Source organism: Carassius gibelio, chromosome B16, assembly GCF_023724105.1.
Source record: "Carassius gibelio isolate Cgi1373 ecotype wild population from Czech Republic chromosome B16, carGib1.2-hapl.c, whole genome shotgun sequence".
Lineage (NCBI taxonomy): Eukaryota > Metazoa > Chordata > Actinopteri > Cypriniformes > Cyprinidae > Carassius > Carassius gibelio.
Genome location: NC_068411.1, coordinates 9,321,247 through 9,348,786, shown reverse-complemented (window position 1 = coordinate 9,348,786; position 27,540 = coordinate 9,321,247). Strand labels below are relative to the sequence as shown.

At 39.0% G+C, this 27,540-nt stretch overlaps 1 protein-coding gene across 2 annotated transcripts; it reads left to right on the top strand.

Moving 5' to 3' along the window:
• Positions 1-15,999: 15,999 nt before the first annotated feature.
• LOC127975445 (iroquois-class homeodomain protein irx-1) lies at positions 16,000-20,133 on the top strand. 2 transcript variants are annotated; one of them, XM_052579544.1, is made up of 4 exons: positions 16,001-16,421; positions 17,737-18,661; positions 18,917-18,989; positions 19,786-20,133. In XM_052579544.1, the coding sequence occupies exons 1-4, from the start codon at positions 16,185-16,187 to the stop codon at positions 19,841-19,843; spliced, it is 1,293 nt and encodes a 430-aa protein (XP_052435504.1). In that variant the 5' UTR covers positions 16,001-16,184; the 3' UTR covers positions 19,844-20,133. The 2 variants fall into 2 exon arrangements, with proteins under 2 accessions (XP_052435506.1, XP_052435504.1); XM_052579546.1 differs by lacking the exon at positions 18,917-18,989 and having other exon boundaries at positions 16,000-16,421.
• The last annotated feature ends 7,407 nt before the right edge of the window (positions 20,134-27,540 follow it).

Here is a 27,540-nt window from a genome sequence, read left to right as displayed (position 1 = left end):
TTCATTTTCAAGAAACATCTAAAGACTAATCTTTTCGCCTGCACTTAACCAACTAACACTTTTCCTTTTCTTGTCTTTTCATTTGTACAAAAGAAAGAAAGAAAGAAAAAAACTGCCTATGAGTTCTATGCTAGACTAACTGAGACTTGTCATGGCACTTGTATACTGTTGTTGTTCTCTTGTTGACCTGACTGCGTCTATTGTTCTCAATTGTAAGTCACTTTGGATAAAAGCGTCTGCTAAATGATTAAATGTAAATGTAAATGTAAGTAAAAAATGATTGTGACATCCAGTCGTTTCCCGTCTCTGCAGTCTTTTAAGCGTTCCACCCAACTAGACATTCATCCACAAGCAGAAACTCTGGAAAGTGGCCTCTACATATTCCTGTCATTTTCAAGAAGAGGTGAGTGACTTTCAGAAGACTGAAGCAGAACAGTGACGAGAACAAAATGTCACCAATTAAGAGCCACAAATATTTGGCTAACACTGCTAAACTACCGCAGAGAATGGGGTTTTGGCCAGAGACTTTCCTTGCGAGCAATTTGCCCTGAGTGGGGAATGAATTTGCTTCAGTGACAACTGTTTATGTCGCATTGCTAGGGAGACTCATTTGGAGCCCTTGGAAAGCCCAATAATGTATGAATATCATGGAAAGCTGGCACCCAATATAATGCAGCGCTGCTTTGAGAGTCATTAAAAATGCTTTCAAAGACAGTCATATCCAGGCCTGTCAAATATTGCAGACTTTTTAATGCAGACAATGAGAGCGAGGAGCGATTCTCCGGCACCTGGGCAGCTCCACTCAGTGTTTGCAGTCTGGAAGGAGGATTTTCCTGAAGAACATCGAGTATCAATTTCCTCCGTGTTTCATCTCTTTAACCGTGTGCCGGTGGGACGCAGGAACAGGCCTCTCACCAATTACCTCCAGCGCCTCTTTGTTCTTCGTTCTCGTCCTCGTGAAGAAGCCTGATTATGCAGGGCCTTTAAACACAAATATAAATCAGCTGACATTATGGTGATTACTACCTCAGGCCGCTCTGTTTTGTTCTGAAGATGTAAACTCTGGCCCTGATGAGATTCTCCTCTCATTACTCCACACCTTTATCTGAGTCTTGTTAGTATAAGCAGCCACTTTGTGCTGTAAAACTACTGAATCAGTCCTTTCTGTCCAATTAATTAGTGAGGAGGAAACAACCTTGTTGCTTAACCGCTTGAGTTTTATATTTTAAAGTGGCAAAGAGTTAAGAGAGGTAGATGAAAGATGAGAGGGGAATCGACTTGATTAAAAAGATCTTCTCATTCATGATAAAGCATTGCTGAGTTTGACTCGGAGGAAATGCACTGAAATTAATAGAAGTGGATTGAATGAAGTAGATAAAGTGAACCTGAAGCTCTGGAGAAAGGCATTAGAAACATTAGCAGTGAAGAGTCGATGAGCTAAAATCAGGGCCTTAGACTAACACTGGTCAAGCATCAGAGGAACTCAAACAGTGTGACTCTTTTTATTATTCTAACAATGACTCCAAAAAAAAAAAAAAATCATACATATCATATATCATATATACTGATCATGTATATATATATATGTGTGTGCATTATTTTGAGTATTATTATAGTATTTATTGATATTCCAAATTATTATATAGTGTTTGTTTTTAGATTTCCCATTTTTATTTAAATGCTATTTTAGTTTTCATGAAGTTTTAGTAATTTAGTTGTGTCTTTGTTGTCATTTTGTATCATTGTTTTGGATTTTTAAATATGTCCATTTAATTTATATTATTATTTTTTGACATCAAGTTAAACTAATGAAAATGAGAGATGTTGTTTGATTATATATTGTTTTTTTTTTTAAGGAAATAATGGAACATATAATTTCACGGCTAAGAAAGAAAGAAAGAAAGAAAGAAAGAAAGAAAGAAAGAAAGAAAGAAAGAAAGAAAGAAAGAGAGAGAGTGTATGTGGTGTCAGTGCAGGACTGGGTGTCTGGATGTTTGTGAATGTGCAGATGTGATGGTGATGTACCTGCAGTGTGAGCAGTGCTGTACAGAGATGTGGTCCTGGTCGTGGTAAGTTTGCTCAGTGTTTTCCTCTGGGACGGCTGAGTTCGCACCTCTGCTCTCGTCCGGTCAGCTAATGAGAGAGGCCTGCGCTTCCGCCCCTCAAGCCCTCCGCGAGCGATCGATCCCCGTGTCAGAGGCCGTACGATTGGCCTGCTATCGCCCTCCGCTCCGGGCTCCAGTGCAGGCCATTGTGCTCCCACTCTCTCCCGCTGGAACACACAGGAACCTAATGAAGAGTTCATATCCACAAGACTGAATACAGAGCTGATCATCAGTAACTCACTCTGTGTCATCAGATTCAGAGAACTACAACTACATCAGCAGCAGCTTTACAAGACTACATCTCTCTGTTTCATTTAGCTGAAAGACTAGACATAATAATAATAATAATAATAATAATAATAATAATAATAATAATATTAATGACAGAACAAAATGACTGAAACTTGAAGTTAAATAAAAATAAAAACTTTAAAAAAAAAAAAGTCTGAACTGAATTGAACTGAAACTGAAAAATATTAAAAGGGGAAATAAAAAAAAAATATATAGCACATCAAACAAAAAATCCTAATCATCAAACCATCTTATATAAATATATATGTGTGTGTTGAACGTAATGATTAAATGGCTCTATTATTAAAGGCAGTTGTAAATATAAATGCATTTTATCTCACTGAAAACATCAGAAAGATATCTTAATGTATTCTGTCAGAGCATTCAAGCCATTATTCTCCAGTTCCTTCCTGAGCCTGAGATCTGTAGGAGATTGATATTCAGCTCCAGCAGACAGTGTTCAGAGAGAAGATTAAACAATTTATTTTGCCATTTATTATTCAGAGGTAATGAATCCTTCTCTGTAAAACTGAGATCTGCATTTAGCTGTCAGCATCATTTTGGGTAAGAGATGAGTGACATTTGCTCAGGGTGTTTGTTTGGTCGCTCGTCTCAGACGTTTGAGTGACTGATAGATTATTCCACTCCTAGATGATGTTGTGAAATATTCAAATCATCATTTCATCTGTGGGGCCCTCAGAAATGGGTTTATTGTCTATATATTACGAGGTCTTTGGTGGCCCCTGCTTTGGCAGGACAGTCCTGAGGCTGTCAGTCAGGTTCGCTCTATGTTTAAAGACACACATATGATCTCCAGTCAATTAATAATAATCATAAAATAACCACACGAGAGTCTGTTGATGATTACGAGTCACAAGTAAAGAAATGCACAGGGTTTGTGTGAGTGTGAGACATGTGTGAGCTTGTGTGTGTGTGCACGCGTGTGAGTGTGCGTGAGTGTGTGTGTGTGTGCAACTGCCAACTGGCATGGACACGCTTCAAATGCATACGGGAAACATGTTTGGAATATTTGAATTTAAAATTTGGTGTCACGGGCCAATGCAAAAATAAATAAAAAAACAGACTAATTCACCTGTTCTGCCAAGATCTCTCTGTCACAGCGAAAATCTTCAGTTCAGTCAGTAAACCCAGGTTATTATTAGAAACGACAGCTGAACTTGATGAAATTGTACGATCAATTGGAAAACAAAATTGCAATCAGGCCAACATGATTTCCTGGTGCTCAGACCATGCTAATTCAGCTTCCAAACACGGGTAAATGTATTTAAACAGCATAATGGCGTATTACCATGCTGTCCTCCTTTTTCACTGTTTGCTTCCCCCATTAATCTCAAACTTCTATTTGCATGTAAATGTGGTCATATTTTATATCATCAAAATACATGAGGCTCCGCCGTATAGTTGCATGCGCGCCTGTGTGTGCGCCAGAGAGAGAAAAAAGAGAAATAGCAAGCCAAAGAGACAGTGGGAAAGTAATACATTGAACTCTGATGCACAATTACTGACATTTATGAGGAATTCCAAAGGGCTCGGTCCTGGCCAGCCTCGGAAAATGAAGAAATCAACAGGGAATGATATCAATACGGCAGCAGTTGGAGGCAGAGAGTTAGTAGCAGGTGTTAAAGGGTCACATAATGATTAATAGTGCGAGAGCAGGGGTTTCTCACCCACAAGCGCCGCGACCTGAACCTGCAGGCTCAATAACAGAGGGGCTGTCCTCACGCTCCCTGATGGTGTGGAAAGCAGAGATTGCTGATTCCCACTTTAACAACTTGAGAGGCCAAATCCTGAGGGACTCCGTCACGCTGCTGGAGTCTGTTCAAGTGAGAGAAAACGGCGAGAGGGGAATTTGAGGAAAGGAAAGAGGGGAGGCAGAAACGCAGCTTAATTGGTCGGTCATCACTATTTCATATGCAGTTTATCCTTTATAATGCCTGGATACACCAGGAAGGAAAGCACATTCATTACACATTAAATTGATCAAAAGGGATAGTAAATGCATTGATCATGTTCTATTAAAATTGAATCTATGAAAATAATTATATTTAAATACAATTCAAAGGACACAATATATTATAATGCATTTTAAATATAATAAACCGGTAAATACGAATTAGTGCTTTTACTGTAGTTTTGATCAAATATATCTAGCCTTGGTGGGCAGAAGTGACTCCTTTCATTATCATTATTATTATTATTATTATTATTATTATTATTATTATTATTATTATTATTATTTTCCTTTTGGAACACATAAGGAAATGTTTTTCCACATAATCACATATTATCATGACCATAAATACTATATTCTGAGTTTGTCAATCCAATGTGTCTTAGATTTTTTTAGACGTTCTGTCAGATAAAGTTATGTGTATGAATGTAGAAGGTGCACAGAAGGCCGACAAGCTTCTTCTCTGATGTTTTTGGAGACTTCTTGAAGCTTGTTATTGTTTGGAAAAGAAGATACAAGCTTGATTCTCCCATTCCGTAAGATTGCTGTTGTGACATGAAAATCAAGTCATGTTTGACTCTGTACACTTTGTGATTCCTTTCATATAAAACCGAGAGAGGTGAGCTGATCAGAAAGCCTCTGACTCAGTCCGATCGGAGAACACGGTGATACGATCAGGTGCAGCAGAGCTCTATAATAAGAGAGTATATGATGAAGTGAATGGCAGCCCAACAGCTCTGACGCCGCGCTCCCTCTGTGCTCGGGCCCTTATTAACAGAGTCACAGCCGCCATCATTATCCAGTAAAAAGCCTGATGATTGGCCGCTCGGTGGCAGGCCCCTGGTGGCTGTCTTTGTCAGCGATACGCCCGCTGTGGAGAGGGAAGAGAGAGAATAGAGCTTCACTCTTTCTGTCAAAACTAGCTTGGCCAAATGTTATCATTTTAAATGCCATGAAAGCAGAGGGAGCACAGGCCTAGGGGGTTTACACATCCCCATATGCTAGTGACAGTGATACAAGTGTAATTCTAGACTATTAGAGTGACACAGAGGAGCATTTCTGCCCCAGAACATGAGACAGCTGAGGGGCTTATGTGGGACAGGCTGTCACGCTATAAAAATTTAAGAAATTCTTTAACCTGCCCTGCTTGCCTGATACCTTGGCCCTCCCCACCCACCTTGAATATTTTATGGACCATAATGATTTATTTAACTTGAGACAGGTAGCGCGGCGAGAGGCCAGGTAAAGCTGCTCCAGGACTGCGGGGTGAGACCGACGGGGTGCTTCATCTATCAGAAAAGAGCTCGGAGAGGCTGGGAAGCTCATTTGTAACTGGCAGCTAATGGTAGCGCTTCATCCACAGGTTACCAGGTGGAATGGGGCGGTTTCACGTATCAGACACCATTACCTTATTTAACAGGACCCAAAATGATTAGAAAGTCAAATAAAAAATGCGTTCGCCATAAATCATATTCAAATGTCAGAATAAACCATTTATGGTCTAAATGTACATGGCATGTTGTTAAACTGGGGGATGAACTGATTTGGCAGATGCACTAATTTATAGTGCATTCAAGGTATTTCAGTATGTGTGACAGAGCTTCTTATTTTTCCAAATATGATATGTTGTTATGCAAGACTATCCCTAAATGCGATAAATATTGGAATAAACCATTGATTGACATGACATTGCATTGACATGATGTATTCTGGTGCATTTTTATTTATTTATTTATTTTTGACTGAAGCAACTTAGTACATTCAACGTGCATCGATAACTGTGACAGCACTTCATCTACAGATCACAAAGCAGAGCAAGCAAAAACATTCCTCCACACATGAGAGATACACTATTACATGACTAACATTAATATAAAATATTCTAAAAATAAAAATATTAGAGTCAAATAAATCATATTTAATAACATTTTATGGACATAAACAAGATATTTATTGATAATGTATTATGGTTAATTTGGCAAAACTTATTTAATGGAAACAATAAAAGCAATTCAGTACATTCAGTATGTATCTGTACCTGCAGCAGTGCTTTATCTTCATCTGCAACAGAGCAGGTAACTTTTTGTATACACCACGAATCATACTTCAAAATCACTTTATGGACATAATACTATATTTAATTGATTTATAATAAATTGTTGTTAAACTGGCAGATTAAATTATGTGCATTAAATGTATGTCAATATGTGCATCAGCACCTTATCTATACAGGAAACAAAGCAGTGCAGGAAAGTATCCAAATTACTCCAAAAAATACACACTGTTACACAAAACCTTATTCTTTAAAATTTGTGAAATATTACAATTTGTGTTAAAAAGTAATTCAATGCTGTTATTAAAACTGAATTTTCAGTATCATTACTCCAGTCTTCAGTGTCACATGATCTTCAGAAATCATTCTAATATGATGATTTACTGCTCAAGAAACATATCTCATAATTATCAATGTTAGAAATGATTGTGCTGCTTTACATTTTGTAATACATTTTATTTTACAGAATTATTTGATTAATAGCAACTTATAGCGCATTTAAGGCATTTGTTTTACAAGAACAGAAAATATACATAAAAGATCTGTATGCACGAAACCTAACGTTAATCAACATATAATCTCAATCAATTTACTTCCGTGGATGAAAACTAAATGACATTTCTCCCAGGTATCATTAGAGATTTAGTGTGGTCATAGCACGTAAGAATCTTGTGTCAGTGGTGTTGTGCAGAATTAGTATTTGCAGTGATAATCTAATGGTTTTAAGCATACTCATTGCGCATGATGTGCCCATGAGGGCTTTATGACATCTAATCCTACAGCTAATGAAGCCTCTAATACCTTTCATTCATGGTCAAATTTAACCCAGGCACTCTCTGTCCATCTCACATTCGTCATTCAAGCCTCCACACAGCTCACTGTGATCGACAGCGTTTGGCCAACAATGTCAAAAGGTTAGTTAGGGCCCAGCACTGGAGAGCATGGGGAGAATGAAAAACAACCCTGTGCACCATCTGAATGCAGCATCCTTAGATTGCGGCAGACTGGCACAGCAGCCCGTTGGGACAGCCAGAGAACAAAAGGCATCCTTCTGCTAATTGACTGCAAAATTAGCCGGACTTCCCAGTGGGACCAGTGCAAGACAGCAGCAGATGGAGCCGGACCGGACACTATGGCGGAAAGAGCTCTCCCAACCTGCTGCGAGACTGCCCACAATTATGGGTCACAACACTTCTTGTTTAACAGAACGCAGTGAAGCACCGAAATCAGGACAGAAGATTTAAAGGTCAGGGACCCGAAGTGCTGTGGGAGGCAGGCGCTTGAGAGCACTATTGTCGCTGAAGATCTGTTCTTCACGCCTCTGAATGTGCAATTGTCACCTTTGGAGTTTTCAAGAGGCGTTGGAGTGTTTAAAATGTATGTAGCTTTGGGGCTTAATTCCAACGACTCGAATGCACAACCAAAGACAAGTCATTTACAAATATTTTCTCCACAAACCTGGAGTTCTTAAAGGCTTCAAATGCCTCTTAGGGATTCAGTGGTGTCATTGAACGAAAAAGTGCCTCGAGTGACTTTAGACGGCATATACCCTTTATTGCAAAGTCAAATTCAAATCATAGCAGAAGTTTGTAAGGAGAACGGTGAGAAGAATCTCGAGTGTCAAGTTGTGGGAGCAGATGAAAGGCGGGAGAGGACAGGCTAAATATTTGGCAGTCTTCACAGAGGCCTGTTAAAGGGAGCGAAGCAACGTTCCCCAACCCTTGAATAAACAAGTAGCTGGTTTCTCTGTGAAGTTGAATTACATAGCTCAGAGTACTTTCTTCCACTGGCAAAAAGCATTCCCTTTTCTAGGGATTACTCTGAGGAATGTATTTACTGTTTCTCTCCCTCACTAACTCTCTCCTCCATAAAGAATATATGGAAATCAGAGGGCTACAGACACCACTCAAAAGCCGTTTTGAAATTCCCAGAAAGGTGGAGAAAAAACTATATTGTCCTTTTGAGGTGGGTGGATGCTTTTCACTTCACCTCATCATGACTGTCTTCGTAATCTGATATGACAAATTCACATACAGTGGATTAGCGAGTGGCAGAGAAAGCCAGAGTGCTTAATATTTGTTGATGTCACTTTTATCTGATAGTTCTGTGTCCTGGGGATGCAGTTACCTTGGTGATGAGGATATAACCAAAATTCTGAGGAGATGTGCGCTCCTGGAGATTCCGGGGGGCGCCCGTCGCTTCTTGCACATGCACTGCTGTCGCAATCTTTGATGCTCCCGGACTCTTGATGTCAGGCTATGAAAAACGCTTAGCTCGATTTAAGCCTCTCACAAAAAAGGGCTAACAACTGTAATTAAATCATTAAATTCTTGTCTATGCTTCACAGAGCATAGAGAAAATTAACTTCCCACCAACCTCATTTTCTACTTGAACATGAAATAATGATTTTTTGCCCACATAATTACAAAGCTAACATCTGATAGAGTCAGCATCCAGGGGGGATTATCACATGCATGAGTATTAGACCTCATTACCAGCTTGACTGCAAAATTATTACATCTTGTAATTGGATGGTGAGATTTATATACAGATTGGCCGGGTTTCTGTAAGATTGTAATTACAGGCTTCATTGGTTCGCTACTTATCGGAACTTCACAGAGAAAACAACTGCTAGAATGAAATGAGCATTTCATTAACCTATAGCCTTATCATGGGAAAACCTGTGTAACGCTCATGTATGCATTAACATAAGTAGGATCGTTCATTTCTCCGGCAGATAGGGCTGAGTTTCATTTTTGGCGAGCCGGCCAGGAGGGGTCGCGCGGTCGTCTCATTTGCCTCTCGTAATCCATGTAGATGGAGAGAGAAAACAGTAAATTAGTTGTCTGTTTCACCAGGATGAACTCAATACATCCACTACTTAAAGTCTAACTGGCTGTGAAAGCACCGGAGCTTCGGCTGTGGTGTCTACTCTGATGTTCTTTTCGCTGTTAACAAAATCTCTGGCCTTGTTCCCTGCCCGAATACAACAGCAGCTGGAGATTGGATGCCCACATAAATAACCCCCTAACACAATGACACTGCAGGATCGATCCAGATTTGATGGGTACTCACACAAAGGCAAGGGGGAGGTGGTGCACCGGAGCATGAGGAGGAGGAGAAGGAGGAGGAGGAGCAGGGCTGCTGGGGCTGGTGGGGCTAAAATAAAATTGTTCAATTACTGAGCAAACACTATTTCTCTTACTTTAACAAGAGATTTCACGGTGCACTCTGCAAGTCGCCGGCCCAGCTGAATATCTCTAATGCTGGCATTACCTGGCTCCAATCAGCTGGGCTCTTGAAATGGACTTACTATTGGACCTCATTGTTTGGATGTTTTTTTTCAGCTGGGATCAATGCCGACTTTACGTGGAGCTGATACAAAACCGGGGGATGCAACCTGCCACCCCTCAGGCCAGAACCCTGGATGCTCCGCTTGAAAGCATTCAGCCCTGAACGAAAGTGACACGATCCCGGACCGAGGAACAAGCTCTGCCTGGCCGTACCTGCCAGACCCCTCCATGCCCTCCCGCTCTGTAACCTTGAGTGCAGCAAGCGGCTTCATAGATGCTGACAGTTCAATGAGGCACACTGACTTAGTCCAGTGCATCCCTTTGTGCCTGAAGGTGAATAAGTAATCTAGAGTTGAAAGAAATCTGTTTGTTTGTTTAACACGCATCACAAGACGTGGAGACTCACTGATTAGTAGATGCTTGATTGTAGAGGTTTGCGGTTCACCTGGAGATAATGCTCCAGATCTAACAAAACTGATAATTACAAACCTGGTCATGTGAAGAAATACTAATGTCAGGCTAATGTGAAATTGCTTTTGACTTTGCTTTCATACAATATCTAAATGAAAAAAAAAAAAAGGTGAGAGTTAAAACAGGATTTATTTTATTAAAGCAGATTGAGAACAAGTTATAAGTGCAACTTCAATTCTGTCCCATGATATCAGAGCCTGCATACACAAAAATCCATCATTTGGATAGGCCTTCTTTACAATTCAATTAACAGATTTGTATGCTCTGTATCACGTTGTGGGTGTGCGTCTGTGTGTGTGCTCTGTACATTTGAAAAAATATCTTAAGGGTAAATTTTGCACATTCACTAAAATGTATAGATTACACAAGTGTTAAGCTCTGTAAAACTTCCATTTAAATGCAAAATTATGTAATCATTTTTTAAACATAATTTTCATGATTCTTCCAACAGAAGTGGGGATAAAAAAAGCTGACCCAGTTCTGCTTACACACTTCAATGATATTGCAGAGGTGTTGGTTTGGATTACGTGAGGTGCTTGAGATTTAAACGCAGGCCACCTGATGTCTTTTATCAGCCTGCAATCTGTGGTGAAAGGAGGCCTCCATTTAACAAACCATTACAACTGAAAGAGCCATAAAAGACTAATGCACATAAACACAGCCATTCTGTCTATTAATTACCTCTGGCCTTGTGGCAATGAGGGTACTTAACCTCCACTAGATCACATGGTGATATGTTTTCCTTAGAAAAGAGCCAAAATAATTAACATCCCCTCTCACATTTCCCTGCCTCTCTTTTTTTCTCTCAGTAGCCAATCACTTCAGAGAGGTGACCCACCCACTAATCACCATTGACAATGCCCTCATAGATGGCCAGCCTTTGATATGTGAGCATGCTGGGGTGGCCGGGTGGGTGGAAGCAGGTTTTGTTGTCTTTTTCCTAAAACCCTGCAAGTGTTTCAAGAGGTGTGGGATCCAGGGAGAAAGACACTGATTAACCCATACAGACACTGCCATATCTACCAGCCCAAACTAACTAGCTAAATTTGTGCTTCACGTCCATTTTATTTCTCTAATGCTTTTTTTTTTTCACCTAAAAAATGTAGTTACTAAAACAAACAAATCTAAAACAATAATGAAAATAAAACAATTCATAAAATATATACACAAGTAAAACAAAGTTAACACACACACACACAAACAAATAGATTTATTATTATTAATATTTATTTATTTATTTTAGCATCAACATATATTGTAATTAATGGATTGTATAAAATTCCTACAAATAAAATGTGACAACCTGCCCCATTATGAAAAAATACCCTAACTTTAGCAAAGAGTGTATTTTTTGTGTCCAGGCAGGCAGATAGATAGATTGATAACTATCCCCAAACTTTCATACTCATTTGAATATACCAGTCATGTGATTTAATTCCAATTACTGTTCCATTTGTACATTGTATGTTAATGTGTTTTTTATTTAAATATAAGGAACAAAAGCACAATTTGTTATCTAATCAAAATTAAATAAGGAATATAATAATACAATTTTGATATGATATGAAATAATAAAGTTACAGACAAATTCACTATAATGACTAATTATTGCTTCCGTCCCTTTCTGGCAAATTTGCAATTGAGTGGAAAGTTTGCAGGCTAGTGCCAAACTAGCAGATGCCCAGTAGTGTAACAGATTCAGTGCCAAGGTGTCGCTACAGCGAGGTAAAATCTCTTCCCATATGCTCTGCTGTCAGCCGCACACACTGCACTCTGGCCTCATGACATTTCCACACACATCTTTTATTATCCTGAAATTCCGTCTTTCCGTAGCTGGGTGTGGTTTAAGCATTCCTCTCAAATTCCTGGCGCAGGACTCTAATAAGGCATTTAACTGCTCTCCGGTTTATTGCAGTGTTGGGGGATATTTGGGGATATTGGATAAACTTTATTTGTGGGCTGGGAGCGAACGGCACATTGTGATGGTTGGTGGTAACTGTTTTCTTCCGAATTTAGCTGGACTAGATTTCAGCACATATAATTTGTTAATCTCTCCTGGGCGAGAGGGGCATACCAGAGATTTTTAACCTCATGTCAACTCGCCAAACACAGAAGAGGACAATAGGGGACAATCATGTGTGGTCCAGCAGGCCGCTGACGTGATAACAGTTCCCAACATTGATAATCTCAAGACATTCCTAAACTGCTGAAGGATCCCGGGCATTATTATCAGTTGATTTTACACGCAATACACATTCACTGGACCATTGCATGGGATCCTTCATTGAACAGCTTCTGAAATCATGCAGATTTCAATTTGCATTGCATATATATATATATATATATATATATATATATATATATATATATATATATATATACACAGAGCTGAAATGAGTGGAGAAAACAAAAAAAGCATTACACAGTGATTATTCATGCAGATACCAATGAGCTCGACCATAATTGCGAGATGCAAAGAGATGCAAACAGTCTGTGCAGCCAAGATTGTGGATCACAACCCTGTTAAATCAGTGCACTTGCAGCATCTCTCCCAAAAACCCAGAGCATAACATTTTACAATGATGGTTGGTGTTGAAAGTCAATGCAAAAGCTCCAATTGACCACTGCTGACTCTGGTCATTTTTGAGTCCAGAGGGGATTTACTCAGTAACCATGGTTGGGAGAGATGTCCTGGTTCCCTTTAATAGCATTAAGGGTTCAAACCGTTAGGGCTGTAATCTAGAGAGAGAAGAGACTCCAGCGCATGTCTTTGATCTCATTGCTTATGGCTGTTTAAAGTTGACAGTGTAGTTGAATGCCATTCCCTGCTTTCGTTTGTGCTACATAAGTTTTACAGTGTTGTAAGAATTGCCCTACACCTGTACTTAAAGAATGTACATTGACATGCTTGAGAAATGCATTGATTTTTGAATTCTATGAAATCCAATCACAAACCGGAGTCTGCGCTGAAAGATCTGTCTCATGAGGCTTGCATGCAGATGACAGAAATGGTCTGAAAGAAAATAAATACTAGTATTTTTTTTTTCTTAAATGCATCTGTGTATTAAAGCAAGCATATAAGAAAGCTTGCCAAACAGTGTTTATAGTATAATGACACTCAGACAGCATCAGAGTCACTGTACAGACAACCTGAAACCCTTCAGATTCTGAATATAACACAACACATGCAACTCATCCATGAAATGTGTGTGTGTGTGTGTGTGTGTCTTGCTGTTGTTGTTTTGAAATGGTTTAAAAGTCTAAAAATGTTTTCTTTTTTTTTTCCTAGAGTAAAAACAAAAACGCTAACCTTTGAAATATGCAGAATTCAGCACTGTAATCACTGCTCTGCTAAGCTTGGGTTTGCTATTTATATGACAGAAGAAGGGCAGAAAAATAAGAGCTTGCTTAAGGGCATGTGTACTAGTGTACTTTCCATAATTTATAGATGTGTGTATACATGGACACATTTCATTGCATACACATGCAGAGTAGGTTATAATTTTCATCTTGCACAGATATAGAGAAAAAAAAACAAATATATTATTATTTTTAAGAAAAAGGTGTTTTTTTTTTTTTTTTTTTTTAGAAACCTTTCTTAAAAAGATACAAATATTCTACAGGTATCCAGTGAAGTTGCACAGGTCTCTCTCTCCGTTAATATTGCAGTGAACGTGATAATGGGACTTTAACAAGCCCCATAAATCAGTTAAGTGTGAACATGCTTTATTGCCCATAGATTGCACGTGCCTTTGTTTGACGAGGGTCAGACTTCAACCCCTTTACAATTTATTTTCCCCACTGACCCGAAAAAAAGAAAGAAAAGAAGGACACTTGAGATTCACCTCCGAAAAAAAAAGACTTTGAATAATAGTAATAATAATATTAATGATAAAAAAGATAATATATGCTATAAATAAATGTAACCTTGCAGCCCATTATATATATATATATATATATATATATATATATATATATATATATATATATATATATATATATATGCATAAAATGTCAAAAGTGAATGCTTAAATAAGAAGCGAGTAACTGAGCACGCCTAACTCGTTTCGACGACATTTCTCAAGATTGAATGTCCTTTCTTAACGTCTGTGTCTCCATCGTTTGGAGATATTTTCAGTGTCATATCTGCATGATCTTCAGCTCTGCGCGCTTCCAGCGGGTTATCACCAGTGCCATTCCTCCTTCTGTCTGATGTGTTCCTCTGATTGGCATCAGTGCCCTCAGATATTTTCAACAGATCCTCCACTCGCGGCCATCTGGGGCAGATCACAATCACTGGCTTCATCTGAGCCGTTAAAGTATTAAATCCACTATATCCTTTCAGCGAGCACAACTTTAGACCCCATGACAGATCGAGTCCCGCACGAATCAAGAGCGAGTTCGGTTAGAGGAAAACGACGTCTCGAATTAGAATGACACCAAAAATAAAAAAATAAAAATACAAAAAAAAAACATAAATAAATAAATACATCTAATTTTATGTGCAACTTTAATTTAGTTAATAATAATAGCCTAGTGCTAACATTAAATAAAATAAAAAACGGTGCACAATTAAACCGTTGCGAAAATCGCATTTTGTGTACAAATCTGTAAATGTTATCCCGTTTCTGAAAAGTATGAGCACGTTGCATGTTTATTATACAGCACACATTAAGCAAACAGTTTATTATTATTAGTGGGAGGTATTTTGGTAAATATGTGGCGGGATTGGTGAGATTAGTGTAGCCGTACACACATTAAATCACAAACTGTTCGACCACAGGCGATCCCTTGATCTGTCGTGACTATTATTAGTGGTATTAATAATTTTGTTGGTTTGTGGCTAAATTGGCGCTCGTGTGCATGCTAATGAAGTGCTCAAGATTATTCACGACATCACCTCGTAAACCAGTATTTAACAATGAAACATAAATACAAAGTCCCCAATGCCCCCACCCCGTGTGTATGCGTGTAAGTGCCTCTGGGTTATAAGTGTGTGTGTGTGTGTCTGTGTGAGAGAGAGAGAGAAGAAAAGAGATAGAGAGAGGCAAGAGAAAGACGTGTCAGAGTGTTTTAGACAATTTGGCACACATTGTCTACCCTGATTGCCAATAGCGATATCAATTAATTAATTTGTTTTACCAAAAAAAAAAAAAAAAAAAAAAAAAAAAAAAAAAAAAAAACCTGCATGTGATATCATTCGCATAATTAAAGCCTGCATCATCAGTTAAAAGTCGTTTGGAAGTTCATGCATGAGAAACTGTATTTCTGCCAGTACCGACAAGAATAAAGAAAAAAAAAAAATCATGAGGTTTAGAGTATGGAAATACACATCTTTAATTATTTAAGATCACTTCAAGAAACAGTAAAGCCAGTGTTTCATTTGAATAATTTAGTTCAGAGCATAATTTGTACCAAATGTACGCAATATTAGCAATCTAAAAAAAAAGCACCTCGAAAGAATACAGCTGTTTGATCGTCAATACCTTATGGAGATCAGTGTCATCGCGAGTGGTGCTTTAATTCTCCAGTGTTTAGAAGAATTATATGAGCCATTCAAATAAGTTCCGCGTGCCTATCAGTTCATTTCCCCAGTGCTGGGCAGCTGTAAAATCATGTAGACAGGTTGTCACACTACAGTGAATGGATTCTAATGCTAAACATTTAAAATACAATCCTCCAAACAGTGCAAAAGTGGCCCTGGCCAATGCACTAACCACATGCGCCAACGAGGAGGAGCCTGGGACGCCAATCAAAGCATCAACTTCAAATTGTATCTGAGAGATCAGCCCAGGACCTAGGGGCAGAGACATCAGTTGGAGCTCAATTGTTGATCTGATCACATCCGACGGACTTGCTGCAAAAGAGAAGCTGAGATTTAAAGACGAGAGTTTCCCATTCTCACTCTGTGCTGCTCGAGAGAGAGAAACTCTTTCACTTCTTGCTTTGGTGGGCTATTTGCTTTTTGCCTTGTTTTGGCTTGCGACGTGGCGAAGGAGATGTCTTTCCCCCAGCTGGGTTACCCGCAGTATTTAAGTGCCTCCCAGGCGGTGTACGGAGGCGATCGGCCGGGAGTGCTGACTCCGTCGTCCCGCGGAGGGAGCGCAGAGATCGGGGGAAGCGCGTCGGCGGCCGCCGCTGCCGTGTCCTCGGTGCTGGGCATGTACCCCTACGCACACAACTACAGCGCCTTTCTGCCTTACACCAGCGCCGATCTGGCTCTTTTCTCCCAGATGGTAAGAAAATCAGATTACTTTCGCGAAAGCAGCTCGCTTTCGTTTAGTCTTTTATTGCTTTTATCCTGCGAGCGTCCTGTAGTTGATCGCCGACCGTTTTTGGGCTGGAGTAATTTTCAGCTTGCACTGTGCATGGAAAGTTTCTCTGCAGATTTTAACATTCTTACAAGGTTTATCTTAAAATGATATTATGGAGTTGGAACGCATACAATTAATAATATCTGCAATAATACCTCTTTTCTTACAAACGCTATTATCACACCGTAAGAAAAGTTTTATCATGGCTCGAGCTTTGATTTGAAGGACATTTGTTTGGGTTGGCCAAATTTGTACTTTTTAAAATTCTTGTTAAGCTTCATTTTTAATTTAATAATTCAATTTTCGATCGATCATTTTTAATATTCGTGCTGTAAAACTATGTACAACGAATTACTGTTTGAAACGGTGCTGCTGGCTCAGAAACTGCTTTACACTTTATTAGGCTACCTCATGCTTTTGTAAAATTGTATAATATAATATAATATAATATATAATATTGCAATTTTAATAGAAAGGGGGAAAGAGTTGATGTTGTTGAAATGTGATACTTTACAGAAGAAAACCGTTGCATATCTCCCCTCCCAAAAAATAAATAAATAAATAAAGTGAGAGTTATAAATCAGCTGTGCCAATCGCCAACCTATAATACATTAATTAGAAATCGCATGAATGTATCTCCATTGCATGGGAAATTAATTCAAATTCTATAAATATAATTTAATTCTTGGGGGAGATTGAAATACTTTTCGCAGTTCTGCTTTTTCGATGAGTAGATTTACGTCGTATAACTTTCTAGAAATTAAAATAATAATACTGTCAATAGGCTAAGGCCTGTACGTCGCGAGCGAGCTTTAAATTAAACTTACACTTAATTATAGGCTCGAAATAATGCGACCCCATTTACCATCCTTGACCAGGTTTTTTTTTTTTTTTTAAATGTCTTTCTAATTAAGTTTGGGATAACATCTAGGATATTTTGTGCGTTATCACTATCTGTGGCCTAGCTTATTATTATTATTGTTATTATTATTTATTATTATTTAATAGTACAATACTGGTCAAATGTAAAAACAAACGCTGGTTATAAAATATCGGTATAGAAAACAATATTGCAAGCAAAAAAAAAAAAAAAAAAAAAAAAAAAATCATTGAAAAATAAATTGAATAAACTGAAAATTCGATATGGAATTCCAGCATATTCCCGAATTCATTTGTGCACGTTGTAGTGTGTATCCCATGTGGTGATTTTGATTTCTCCTTGTCGATCTGATTGCAGGGCTCTCAGTATGATTTAAAAGACAGTCCCGGAGTGCACCCCGCCAGCTTCGCTGCCCACGCGAGCCCGGCCTTCTACCCCTACGGTCAGTTCCAGTACGGAGACCCGTCCAGGCCCAAGAACGCCACGCGGGAGAGCACCAGCACCCTGAAGGCCTGGCTCAACGAGCACAGGAAGAACCCCTACCCCACCAAAGGAGAGAAGATCATGCTGGCCATCATCACCAAGATGACCCTCACGCAGGTGTCCACCTGGTTCGCCAACGCCAGAAGAAGACTGAAGAAGGAGAACAAGGTGACTTGGGGCAGAAGTAAAGAGGACGAAGACGCAAATATTTTTGGGAGCGACAACGAGGGGGACGCCGAGAAGAACGAAGACGACGAGGAAATAGATCTGGAGAGCATAGATATCGACAAGATCGACGACAACGACGGAGATCAGAGCAACGAGGAGGACGAGGAAAAGCGCGGGGAGCTCGAGAGACTTCACGCTCACGAGGCCTTTGAGAAATCCAAACCCAACGCCATTTCCGGCAGCAAAGAGCCGTCGGATGGAAACAATAACACCACCAGCGTTCTGTCGCCAGGTCGCCAGGGAGGTTTTCCTGTTCCCGTTAGCAATAAGCCCAAAATATGGTCGTTAGCAGAAACCGCGACCAGTCCCGATAGCTCGCAGAAACCTACGTCACCCTCGGTTCCCGCCACTCACCCGGCCTTCCTGCCGAGCCACGGACTGTACACGTGCCAGATCGGGAAGTTCCACAACTGGACCAATGGCGCGTTTCTGGGCCAGAACTCCCTGCTGAACGTGCGATCGTTCCTGGGCGTCAGTCATCAGCACAATCACCCGGTTCAGCAGCAGCACTCGTCCGGGGGAGCCGTGAACAGTGACAGGGCGCCAGAGGACCTGAGTCCAAAACACATAGGTATGTGTCAATCCCACTAGGCCTGTGCGTGCAGAACACACGTGACCCACACGGCCGCGATATCATTTTAAATGTGGCTATTATTATTATTATTATTATTATTACTGTAGTTGTTGTTATTGTTTCCCTCAATGTCCTGGCCTATACATAACACATAATAAAATAAAAACAAATCTGTAGCCTACACTAAATGCTGTACAGATCTCAGTTCCAGTCGATCTATTTCCAACGTTCTGTTTCGTTTTTAAATCTTAGATCGGGGAAATGTGCTCAGAAATGAATCACCAACGCAACCTTTAAAGTCATCATTTCGCCCTCTTCACGACGGGTACATTTGCATTATATTCTTATTTTTATTTTATTTTTTTCATTCTATTATTATTTATAATGATTATTATCATTATTAGTAGTATTATTATTAGCAGCAGCTGGCTATACTCGATGACACGCATTTTTATTTATTTATTTGACTTCTTATCGGAGAAAGTTATTTTCTAGCAGACTGGCAGAGAAAACTCAGCGCTTATAATAAATAGTTGTGCTTTTCCTGCTGACAAAAGGCCACGGTTCCCCTCCCCACACACACTCTGTGTCTCTCAGGAGAATAACTACTTATCAAGTCACCGAGGATATGTGCCTTTCCTAAAGACCCTCGGGAAAACCGACCCTCGGGGGAGCAGTCTTGCTCAAACTTTCCCCTTTTAAGTGCCACAGTTTCAGCAGGCCCTGTGCGAGGGGTTTGCTGACTTGACTTATGGTTAATATTTATTTCCTGCATAAAAGACGCGCCAGTGGATTTGCTGGAAAATCGCCATGTTGTATTGAAAGTCTTAGAGAGACAGAGGGGAAAAAAAGCTTTTGTACAATTTTTATGTGGATGGGAATTAATTGATTGCACCTTTTAAGAAAACAAAATGTCAAATGGCCTTAAAGCTGTACACATTATTGTGTGGTGTGTGTTTGTGTGTGTACATATATATGATCGGGTTTTGTGTAATTATTATAACTACATTATAACGCGTGGAGAATTTGAGTGTGTGGTTAACCGTGGAATGACTCAAGCTGTTGTTGTGAAGACTGGACATCATCACATCACATTTATTTCTCTCTGTGTGTCTCCACAGCCCCAGAAACCAGCAGGAATCGACACAGAGGGTCCTCACAGCTCTCTCTTCCGCTTGATCGAGACATATGCCCCGCTTAAAGGACTGATGGCACTCATAAAGGGACAATGAAATCTAAATCAGTTGAGCAATGCATTGAGTTACTCTAAAACAAATGGCCGAGTTTGATTAGCGCCCGCTGGAGCTGTACATAGAGACACCTGTGACCCCTTCCTCACCGTGGGACATTGCTAGGTTATTTGTCTTCATGTGTTGGTGTTTTCCTTTAAGGTGACCCACATTTGTAAATAGCGAGTTGACGGAGTTTGTTCAGATCATATATTTTGTCTAATAAACTAAATGAAATTATAGACACGTTCGAAGTACTTTTTTGAGGGTTTTTGTGGGTTGGTTCGTTTTCTGAATTGTTTTTAGTGTAGTTACAGCATTTTTATTATTATTATTTTTCTGTTTGTCTTTTTAATTGTATTATTATTATTATTATTATTTTTATTATTGAATGCATCATAAGATAGTTGTATTATTAATGATCGCCGGTAATTCTAACGAATGCTCTTAAACGCGAGGTGGAAACCGCTGTCGGATGATCAGTTTGCACGAGACCCAGAACGGATCTGCAGATATTTTGCGGGAGTGTTCAAATTCAATTGTTAAATGGAGCTGGCTGCAGATGCATTGAGGTGCTAATAAGAGACCAGATGGCTGCTGGCGGCGGAAAATGGACCGAAGCAGCTGGGAATATCATTAAGTAATAATGTGGGAACGCCCTGTGCAAACAAAATCAAATGGTTAAAATCTAATCTGTCAGAGAGAGAGAGAGAGAGAGAGAGAGAGAGAAAAACCCTCGATACGATAATAAATGATTAATGTGATGAGGAGAGTGACATTGAGTTCAGAGGCAGAGTGTGGATTGAGGCCTTTCTGCGTCATCAGCAGGAGACACTAGAGCTCATATTGCTTTCAATTCATAACCTAATAATTACAATTAATTTCATAAAATTGCAGTTGCAAATAGTAGCTAAATAGTGCTGCAGTTTCAAATTAAAATATAAACGATTGTTAGACAGGATGTTACCTTTTTTTTTTTTTTTTTTTTTTTTTTTTGTATATATTTTTTTAAAGGTGAAATTAACTGTGCCCCGTTAAATAATTCAAATACAACTACTTAGCCTAAATTAATCAACGAACAAAAATGTAATTAAAAAGTAATCAGTCTGTTCAAATGGTGACCACAGAAACTGCACACAGAAGTTATATCGAGTGATATGAAGCTGTTTTGGCAAACACGGGCTGTGATTTTGCATGGCATTATCAGTGATATTTAAGCTGTATATTTGCGTATTCCATTCAAAACTGTTATTGATGCAAGAAAGCAGAATATGCCGGATTTAAAGCGTAAATTAAAGCTTGCAGCGACCTCTATAGATTGGTAGAGTCAATACAACTGCTAAACATGGAAAAAGACAGGAGAAATTCATAAAATCACTTCATGAAACTACAGACAGCATTTCAAATGAGAAAATGATCGAATATTTGAATCTGCAGCCCTTTTAAATACTGAATAGTTGACCAAGACTATATCGAATATAATAATAATGGCTATTTCAATTACATAAACAAATCAAAAAGACCCGTTTGTGTAATTAATGCGCTAAAATAATCAATGCGTTTTACATTTCAATCCATAAAACTGAAACAACCAACAATACAGGAGGACTAAATCAAAACTGTCTGAAAACTTCAAAACATTCAAGGATTTTATACTTGAAAACCAAATCTCAGATATGTTTTGATAGAAAAAAAAGAAGTATATATATATATATATATATATATATATATATATATATATATATATATATATATATATATATATATATAACTTGCAAAGTGTTTATTTATGTATTTATGTTATATTAGTAGCATTAAATAACCTAAAATAATAACGAAAAAACATATTATGACATATTTTAGTTTATTTTCGTAATTTGCCGTTAATAAATAAATCTCAGCAGATACTTATGCCCTGTATTTATCTAGTGTTATTACTATTATTATTATTATGATTAGTAGTAGTAGTATTGTTGTTGTTGCTATTATTAAAAAGCTCTACTTCATATACACTTCTGAATTAATTTTCATATTTCCCCTATTTTAAAGGTAAACACAAATGTTAGCCAATCTCGCTTAAACAAATTGTAATTGCCAATAGGCCAATACTACTAGATTATTACTGCGACTTCTAATAACATTAATAAGGATAATAATAATAATCCCTTGTTAAGATTTCGTCTTCATCTCGTTTCGTAGCTCGGTGTGGTTGAAATGCAGCGATGTGTTTCATTTCTCTCGGTCTTGTCCTGGACTCGCATGGGGCTCGAGCTGGTTACTCATTCTGTACTTGATGTACAGTCAATTGTCTAACGAGAAATAAACGGGTCTGGAACCCACAATTACTCTGACACTTCCAGCTCCTCTCACACCCGCCCCGGGCGAGAAACCACAACCAAAAAAAACACTAACAGAATAAAGCGAAACGCAAGCGCGGGAGGGCTGGAAATATAGAGAAAAATCACAATAATCGTTTAAATCATTATCATAATCTTATTTGAAAGACACTGATAATGGTGCGCGCTGTGGTGACATAAAAGCCATGCAATAAATAATGCAGCAGCTCACTGCATGCTTGCACTGAAACTGTTGCTCCAGTATACTGTGAGAGATTGTCTCATGATGCCCAGAGAGAAAGAGGGGTGAACAGGGAGGAAAGTTTATCACTGTCGTGTCTTTTTGGCAGAAACAGGTCATTGGTTTCTACAGCACAAATGCCCCTTCATCCACCCCCACCATCAGCACCGCCCCACGCTGTTGTCTTTCTGAAGATGCCGCCAGTATCTCTGAAGAACTAATCCATTTATCTAGTTTCATGAGAGCACTGGGTGAATGTCTTCAACAATGGCCGGCTCTGCTGGGAGCCTCGAGTCGGGGAGTCCAGGAGTCACTCACAGACACACTTGCCTTACTCCATGCTAGGGTTTGACTATACTCTGCTGTTCCTGCTTTCCACATCAACAATGGACGGTGAATGGGACGGATACCTTGGTCATCGCCTTTCATCCCAGGAGCCATGGGTTGCTGTTGAACATGCCACCGGATGAGGCTGGGCCTCAGAGAGAGAGAGAGAGAGAGAGAGAGAGAGAGAGAGAGAGAGAGACATAGAGAGAGAGCAACAAGGGTCAACTGCTAGTGAAGACTGCTATGGCTTTTACAATCACTGTGTGCAGCAGTGAAAACCCGGACACACAGATACTTCCTCCAATCGTCTGGAAAACTGTGGTGACAGATTTACCTTTGACAACTCTGAACTTTTCAGACTATATAAATAATGCACAAAATAATACACTGGGGGGGAAATGGTGTAATATTTACTTCAAAATAATTTTTATTCAGAAATAGGCTAGTAAAAAAAAACGGCTAGTAACACCGAATTGAATATTACAAATGTAAAGTAGAAAGGCTGAAATACAATTTTCTTGTAAAATATATTATTATTATTATTATTATTATTATTAGAAACTTAGTTTTTATATTTTTATTTATTTTTTAAAGCGATATGTTATATATCATATTTTTGTAGTATACAATTTTGTTTAAACACTGTTTTGTGTATTTATTTAAATATTTGACATATACAAATAATACTACTAATAATAATACTAATAATAATAATAATAATAATAATAATACAAAATGTAACAACCAGTAATAATAATAAATGTATTATTGTTATTATTGTTATTAAATACTATGATTAAACCTTTTTGAGTTTGAGTTTGAGATAAATTGTAGATATAAAACCTTTAATTCATGAATTATGAAATCACAAAAAGGAAATATACATATGTTCTTTGTGATTATTCTTTGTAAAACAAGAATATAATCATCCCAGTCTTTTTTTAATCATGTTTTTAATAATTGTTCATGTTTTTGTCCACAACAGACAATTCACCACTTTCGTCAGACATTTTGAATTTATGTCATCATAAACAAAAACCTAGAAACAGAAAACAGACAGCCATGTAAGATTATGAGGAAGGGTCAAAGGTCATCAGTCATGTAACATCAGACCTTTAATGGTTAAACCCGGTGAGAGCCATGCATCAAAGCTCTTCACAGTGCATTTGTTCGGACGTGTTTGGGTTTCTACACCGTAAACACACATCAAATAAACAAACACACACTGTAAGAGACGACTAGTAGCTGAGATGTCACGCAGGCAGTTGTCCTTCCCAGTGTCTGCTGTATGTCTGCTCAAAGTGTCCTGACACAGACTCTCTGCCCCTTCCTTCCCCGAGGCTGCTATTGTCTTGTGCTGTGCCTAATAAACAGCAGACAGCCGTTACAGAGCTTCATCCCTCCGCATGAAAATTTCCAAAGAGACGAATAATAAAGTCAGACTTTCCTGCGCTGCTTTCTGATGTGATGCCATTGTGGGTTTGGGTTAATTCCAGAGGTCTGTACAAAGAGGAGCGGATGTATCTGAAGTGTCACCCAGCAGCTGGGGCCCGGCTCTGTTATTCCTCTCCGCACATGTGCACCACAGAGGCTGATATCAGATCGCTCCTCTAATCTGCATCGCAGCCCATGAGGATCTTCCTCGAACCGGCCGTGGTGAATCAGGATCTAGAGTCAGACTGGCGTCCGCTCGCGTGTTATTGGCTGCCGGGGGCTTGAAACAGCTGTAGATGATGAATTAGTTTGATGCAGCAGATCAAACACTGATATGATTGAGTGTACTTTAGCGAATGTGGACACAGTGGAGTCAAACCAGTTCCTTATTCCTGTTTGGCTCGGTGACCTGGAGGTGTTTGACGATGCCCAACCCTGACAGTTGGTAAAAGACTCGTTAGCATTCAGGGTGTGATCCTCCTCGACTTCACAACACCAAAACAAACTCCTCATGTTTCACAGACAACTCCAGCACAGCTGAGGGAAGAATTCACAGCGTTCACACTGAACAATCACACATCAAGAGCTAAACTAAAACAAGCACGCTGCCTTCAGTATAGACAGTAAACGGTCGGCTCTGGAAGGAAAAATCACATTCATATACTCCACATTGGAATTTAAAGACCGTAATATTTAATTGAAGCCATCAATTCACATTATTTCAACCTAAATAATCCTGTTTGCCAGTGGAATTGGAAAACTACATTACCCATAATTCTGCACAACATCTCCACCAATCAGAGAATCAAAACAAGCAAATCCACTTTACCACCCACCTTTTTATTTGTATTTTTTTTTTTTTTTTTTGAATATGTTAATGGCAATAAATCAATGGATTAAAGCCATCTTGTGTCTTCTTCTTTTTGGCTGGTTTCCAAATACTTTAATTAATTAATTTAAAATCAAAGTTTGTGATGCAGTGATTCACCTTGTTGCTGGTTTGTGGCTCTTTAACCCCTGAACAAAGACTTTTTAAAATCCCTTTTGGAGAAATTAATTAAAAAAAATAATAAAAATACTTTCAGAACCAAAGCCAATGAAAAAGTGGATGAGAAATGTTATGCTCTACTTGATTCCCTTGACATCTCTTGATTTCATAAATTAATCAAGCTAAGCTGTGCATATTTTTTTTTTTTTTTTTTTTTTCAAAGTTCATAACCTTACAGTAAGTGTGAAACGCCATCCTGCCGTGATTTTGGTTCCTCAAAATCATGTGTGCTGTTGATGAAAGGTGTCCTGCTACTTTACTATGCTTTCAGACCAGAAAACAGTTGAAAAAATCCCACAGATGCACACTGAATGACTGGGCCACATCAACAGATCCAAGCGAAGGCAGAACAACAAGCTAAAAACCACTTAGGAACACATTTGCAATCACATAGAATCACTCCCCATGATCCACTAGCATCATAATGACAGTTCTGCATTGGGAAGCACCACGAGGACAGCAGGAACCAGACTCAAATAGCTCCACAATGAATAACGCTAATCACTCTCACAACCCTCAAAGCCAAATTGCAAGGTTCTCTTTTCAGTTTATCCCCTCGATCAATGCTGCCAGATCAGTTGCACGCAAGATCCTCCATATTTCTGGAGAGCACTCACATCAAAGTTTCAAAAATACATAGTCTCATCCTGAGGAAATGCCATACTGGTTTGACTGCGATCTGCTAGCCACATCTGCCACCAATATTGTCCAGCATGTGGTCAACTCTCCTCTCCTTTCTTTCTCCATCTCTTTTTCAGCTTGCTATCTGTTCCTCACCAATAATAGCTGAGCAGTCACTTAGTGTGACTCATATTGTGCTGCTCGTCCCGCAGATAGAAGAAGATTTACGCGTACACTGACACGAATGCCACTAATGTCAGAGATTTGCTGAGAATGAGGAAATGATCAGATGTATATCAGACGATACCCTGGCAACAATAAACTGTGAGGTCTGGGAAAGAAAGCGCTGGATGGGTGATGGTTTAATAAACAGTAAGACATTACTTTGAACGCCAAGCCAGGGTATGATTCTAAAACGGCCCGCGGAAGATAAAAGACGACACAATAAGTCAAACTACTGTTACTTCTTTTTACATTCCGTATAAAGCAGGGACAGTGTTGAGCCGAGGAAATTATAAAAGAACATCTTGACACCGATCACCTCCAATAACACTGCTTTGTGAAAAACAAACCATGCATCATCACGCTGAGATGGATTTTCACGGATCTGCATTCATCACTCACATCCATTCGCTCTTTCTCAGTCTGTAAGTGGCCATAATATAGAGTTTCTCTTGACACTGTCAGAATATATTATTTTCAATAATGTTTGATATTGCATGTTGTGTAATCTAGTCATATATCCAGCACCAGTAGCATCATTATGAATTTGCATGTATATATATATATATTAGTGCTGTCAAAATTAGCGCGTTAACGCATTCGATTAATTTGAAATATTTAACGCGTAAAAAAAAAAAACGCAATTAACGCGGTTGCAGTTTTTTTTATTTCCAGTTGTGGCCTATGTGTGTTCAACGTGCAAAGAAATATGGATAAGACCAAGGAAGGACTTTTAGACGGAAAGTTTCAGTATAAAACCCGGATTACTCTTCAGTCTGCGATTAATCGCGATTAATTTTAAAAAATTGTGCGATTAATTAGTTAATTTTTTTTAATCGATTGACAGCACTAATATATATATATATATATATATATATATATATATATATATATATATATAAATAAAAAAAATGAAAGGTTGTCCGTCCTCGCCCAGATAACGGGACTCTCCTTCCCGGAGATTTCCATCAAGACTCAGTGGGCCACCACACTGCAATCTGTGTAGAGCGCCGCCCCTTTTAGCTAAGATTAGTACGGTTCAGATGCAGCGAAGCCTTTAAAATATGTATCAAAGCTGCTGAAATGCCAGCAGTTGGTGTGTGGCAGGCAGGGGAGCGAAGGATTGGATGAAGAAGTCAACACAACTTCCAAGTCTTCCCAGCAGGCCATTCCAGCCTGTTGTGTGCAGATCCGACATCAATATCAGCCACTTCTCACTCTTGAAAAAACGAGGGCTGGGGCCGGGGATGGGGGGTCCGGAGCCGCTATCTGCCATCCATTGCCACACTGTAAGGTCTGGCACATTGATTGCTTACTCTCCATCTCTCCTCAGGAAGCACTGCTGAGAAATCTTTAGGAGCTCCTGCGCCCATCAGCAATGCTTAAAACCCTGCCAGTTTAACAGCTGTGTGCGGCTC

Excerpts from the sequence above, each read along its gene's own strand:
- LOC127975445 (XM_052579544.1), top strand. The coding sequence starts at position 16,185 with ATGTCTTTCCCCCAGCTGGGTTACCCGCAGTATTTAAGTGCCTCCCAG. Across the intron at positions 16,422-17,736 it reads TGGCTCTTTTCTCCCAGATG|GGCTCTCAGTATGATTTAAA; the intron begins GTAAGAAAATCA and ends ATCTGATTGCAG. Across the intron at positions 18,990-19,785 it reads TTTCGCCCTCTTCACGACGG|CCCCAGAAACCAGCAGGAAT; the intron begins GTACATTTGCAT and ends GTGTCTCCACAG.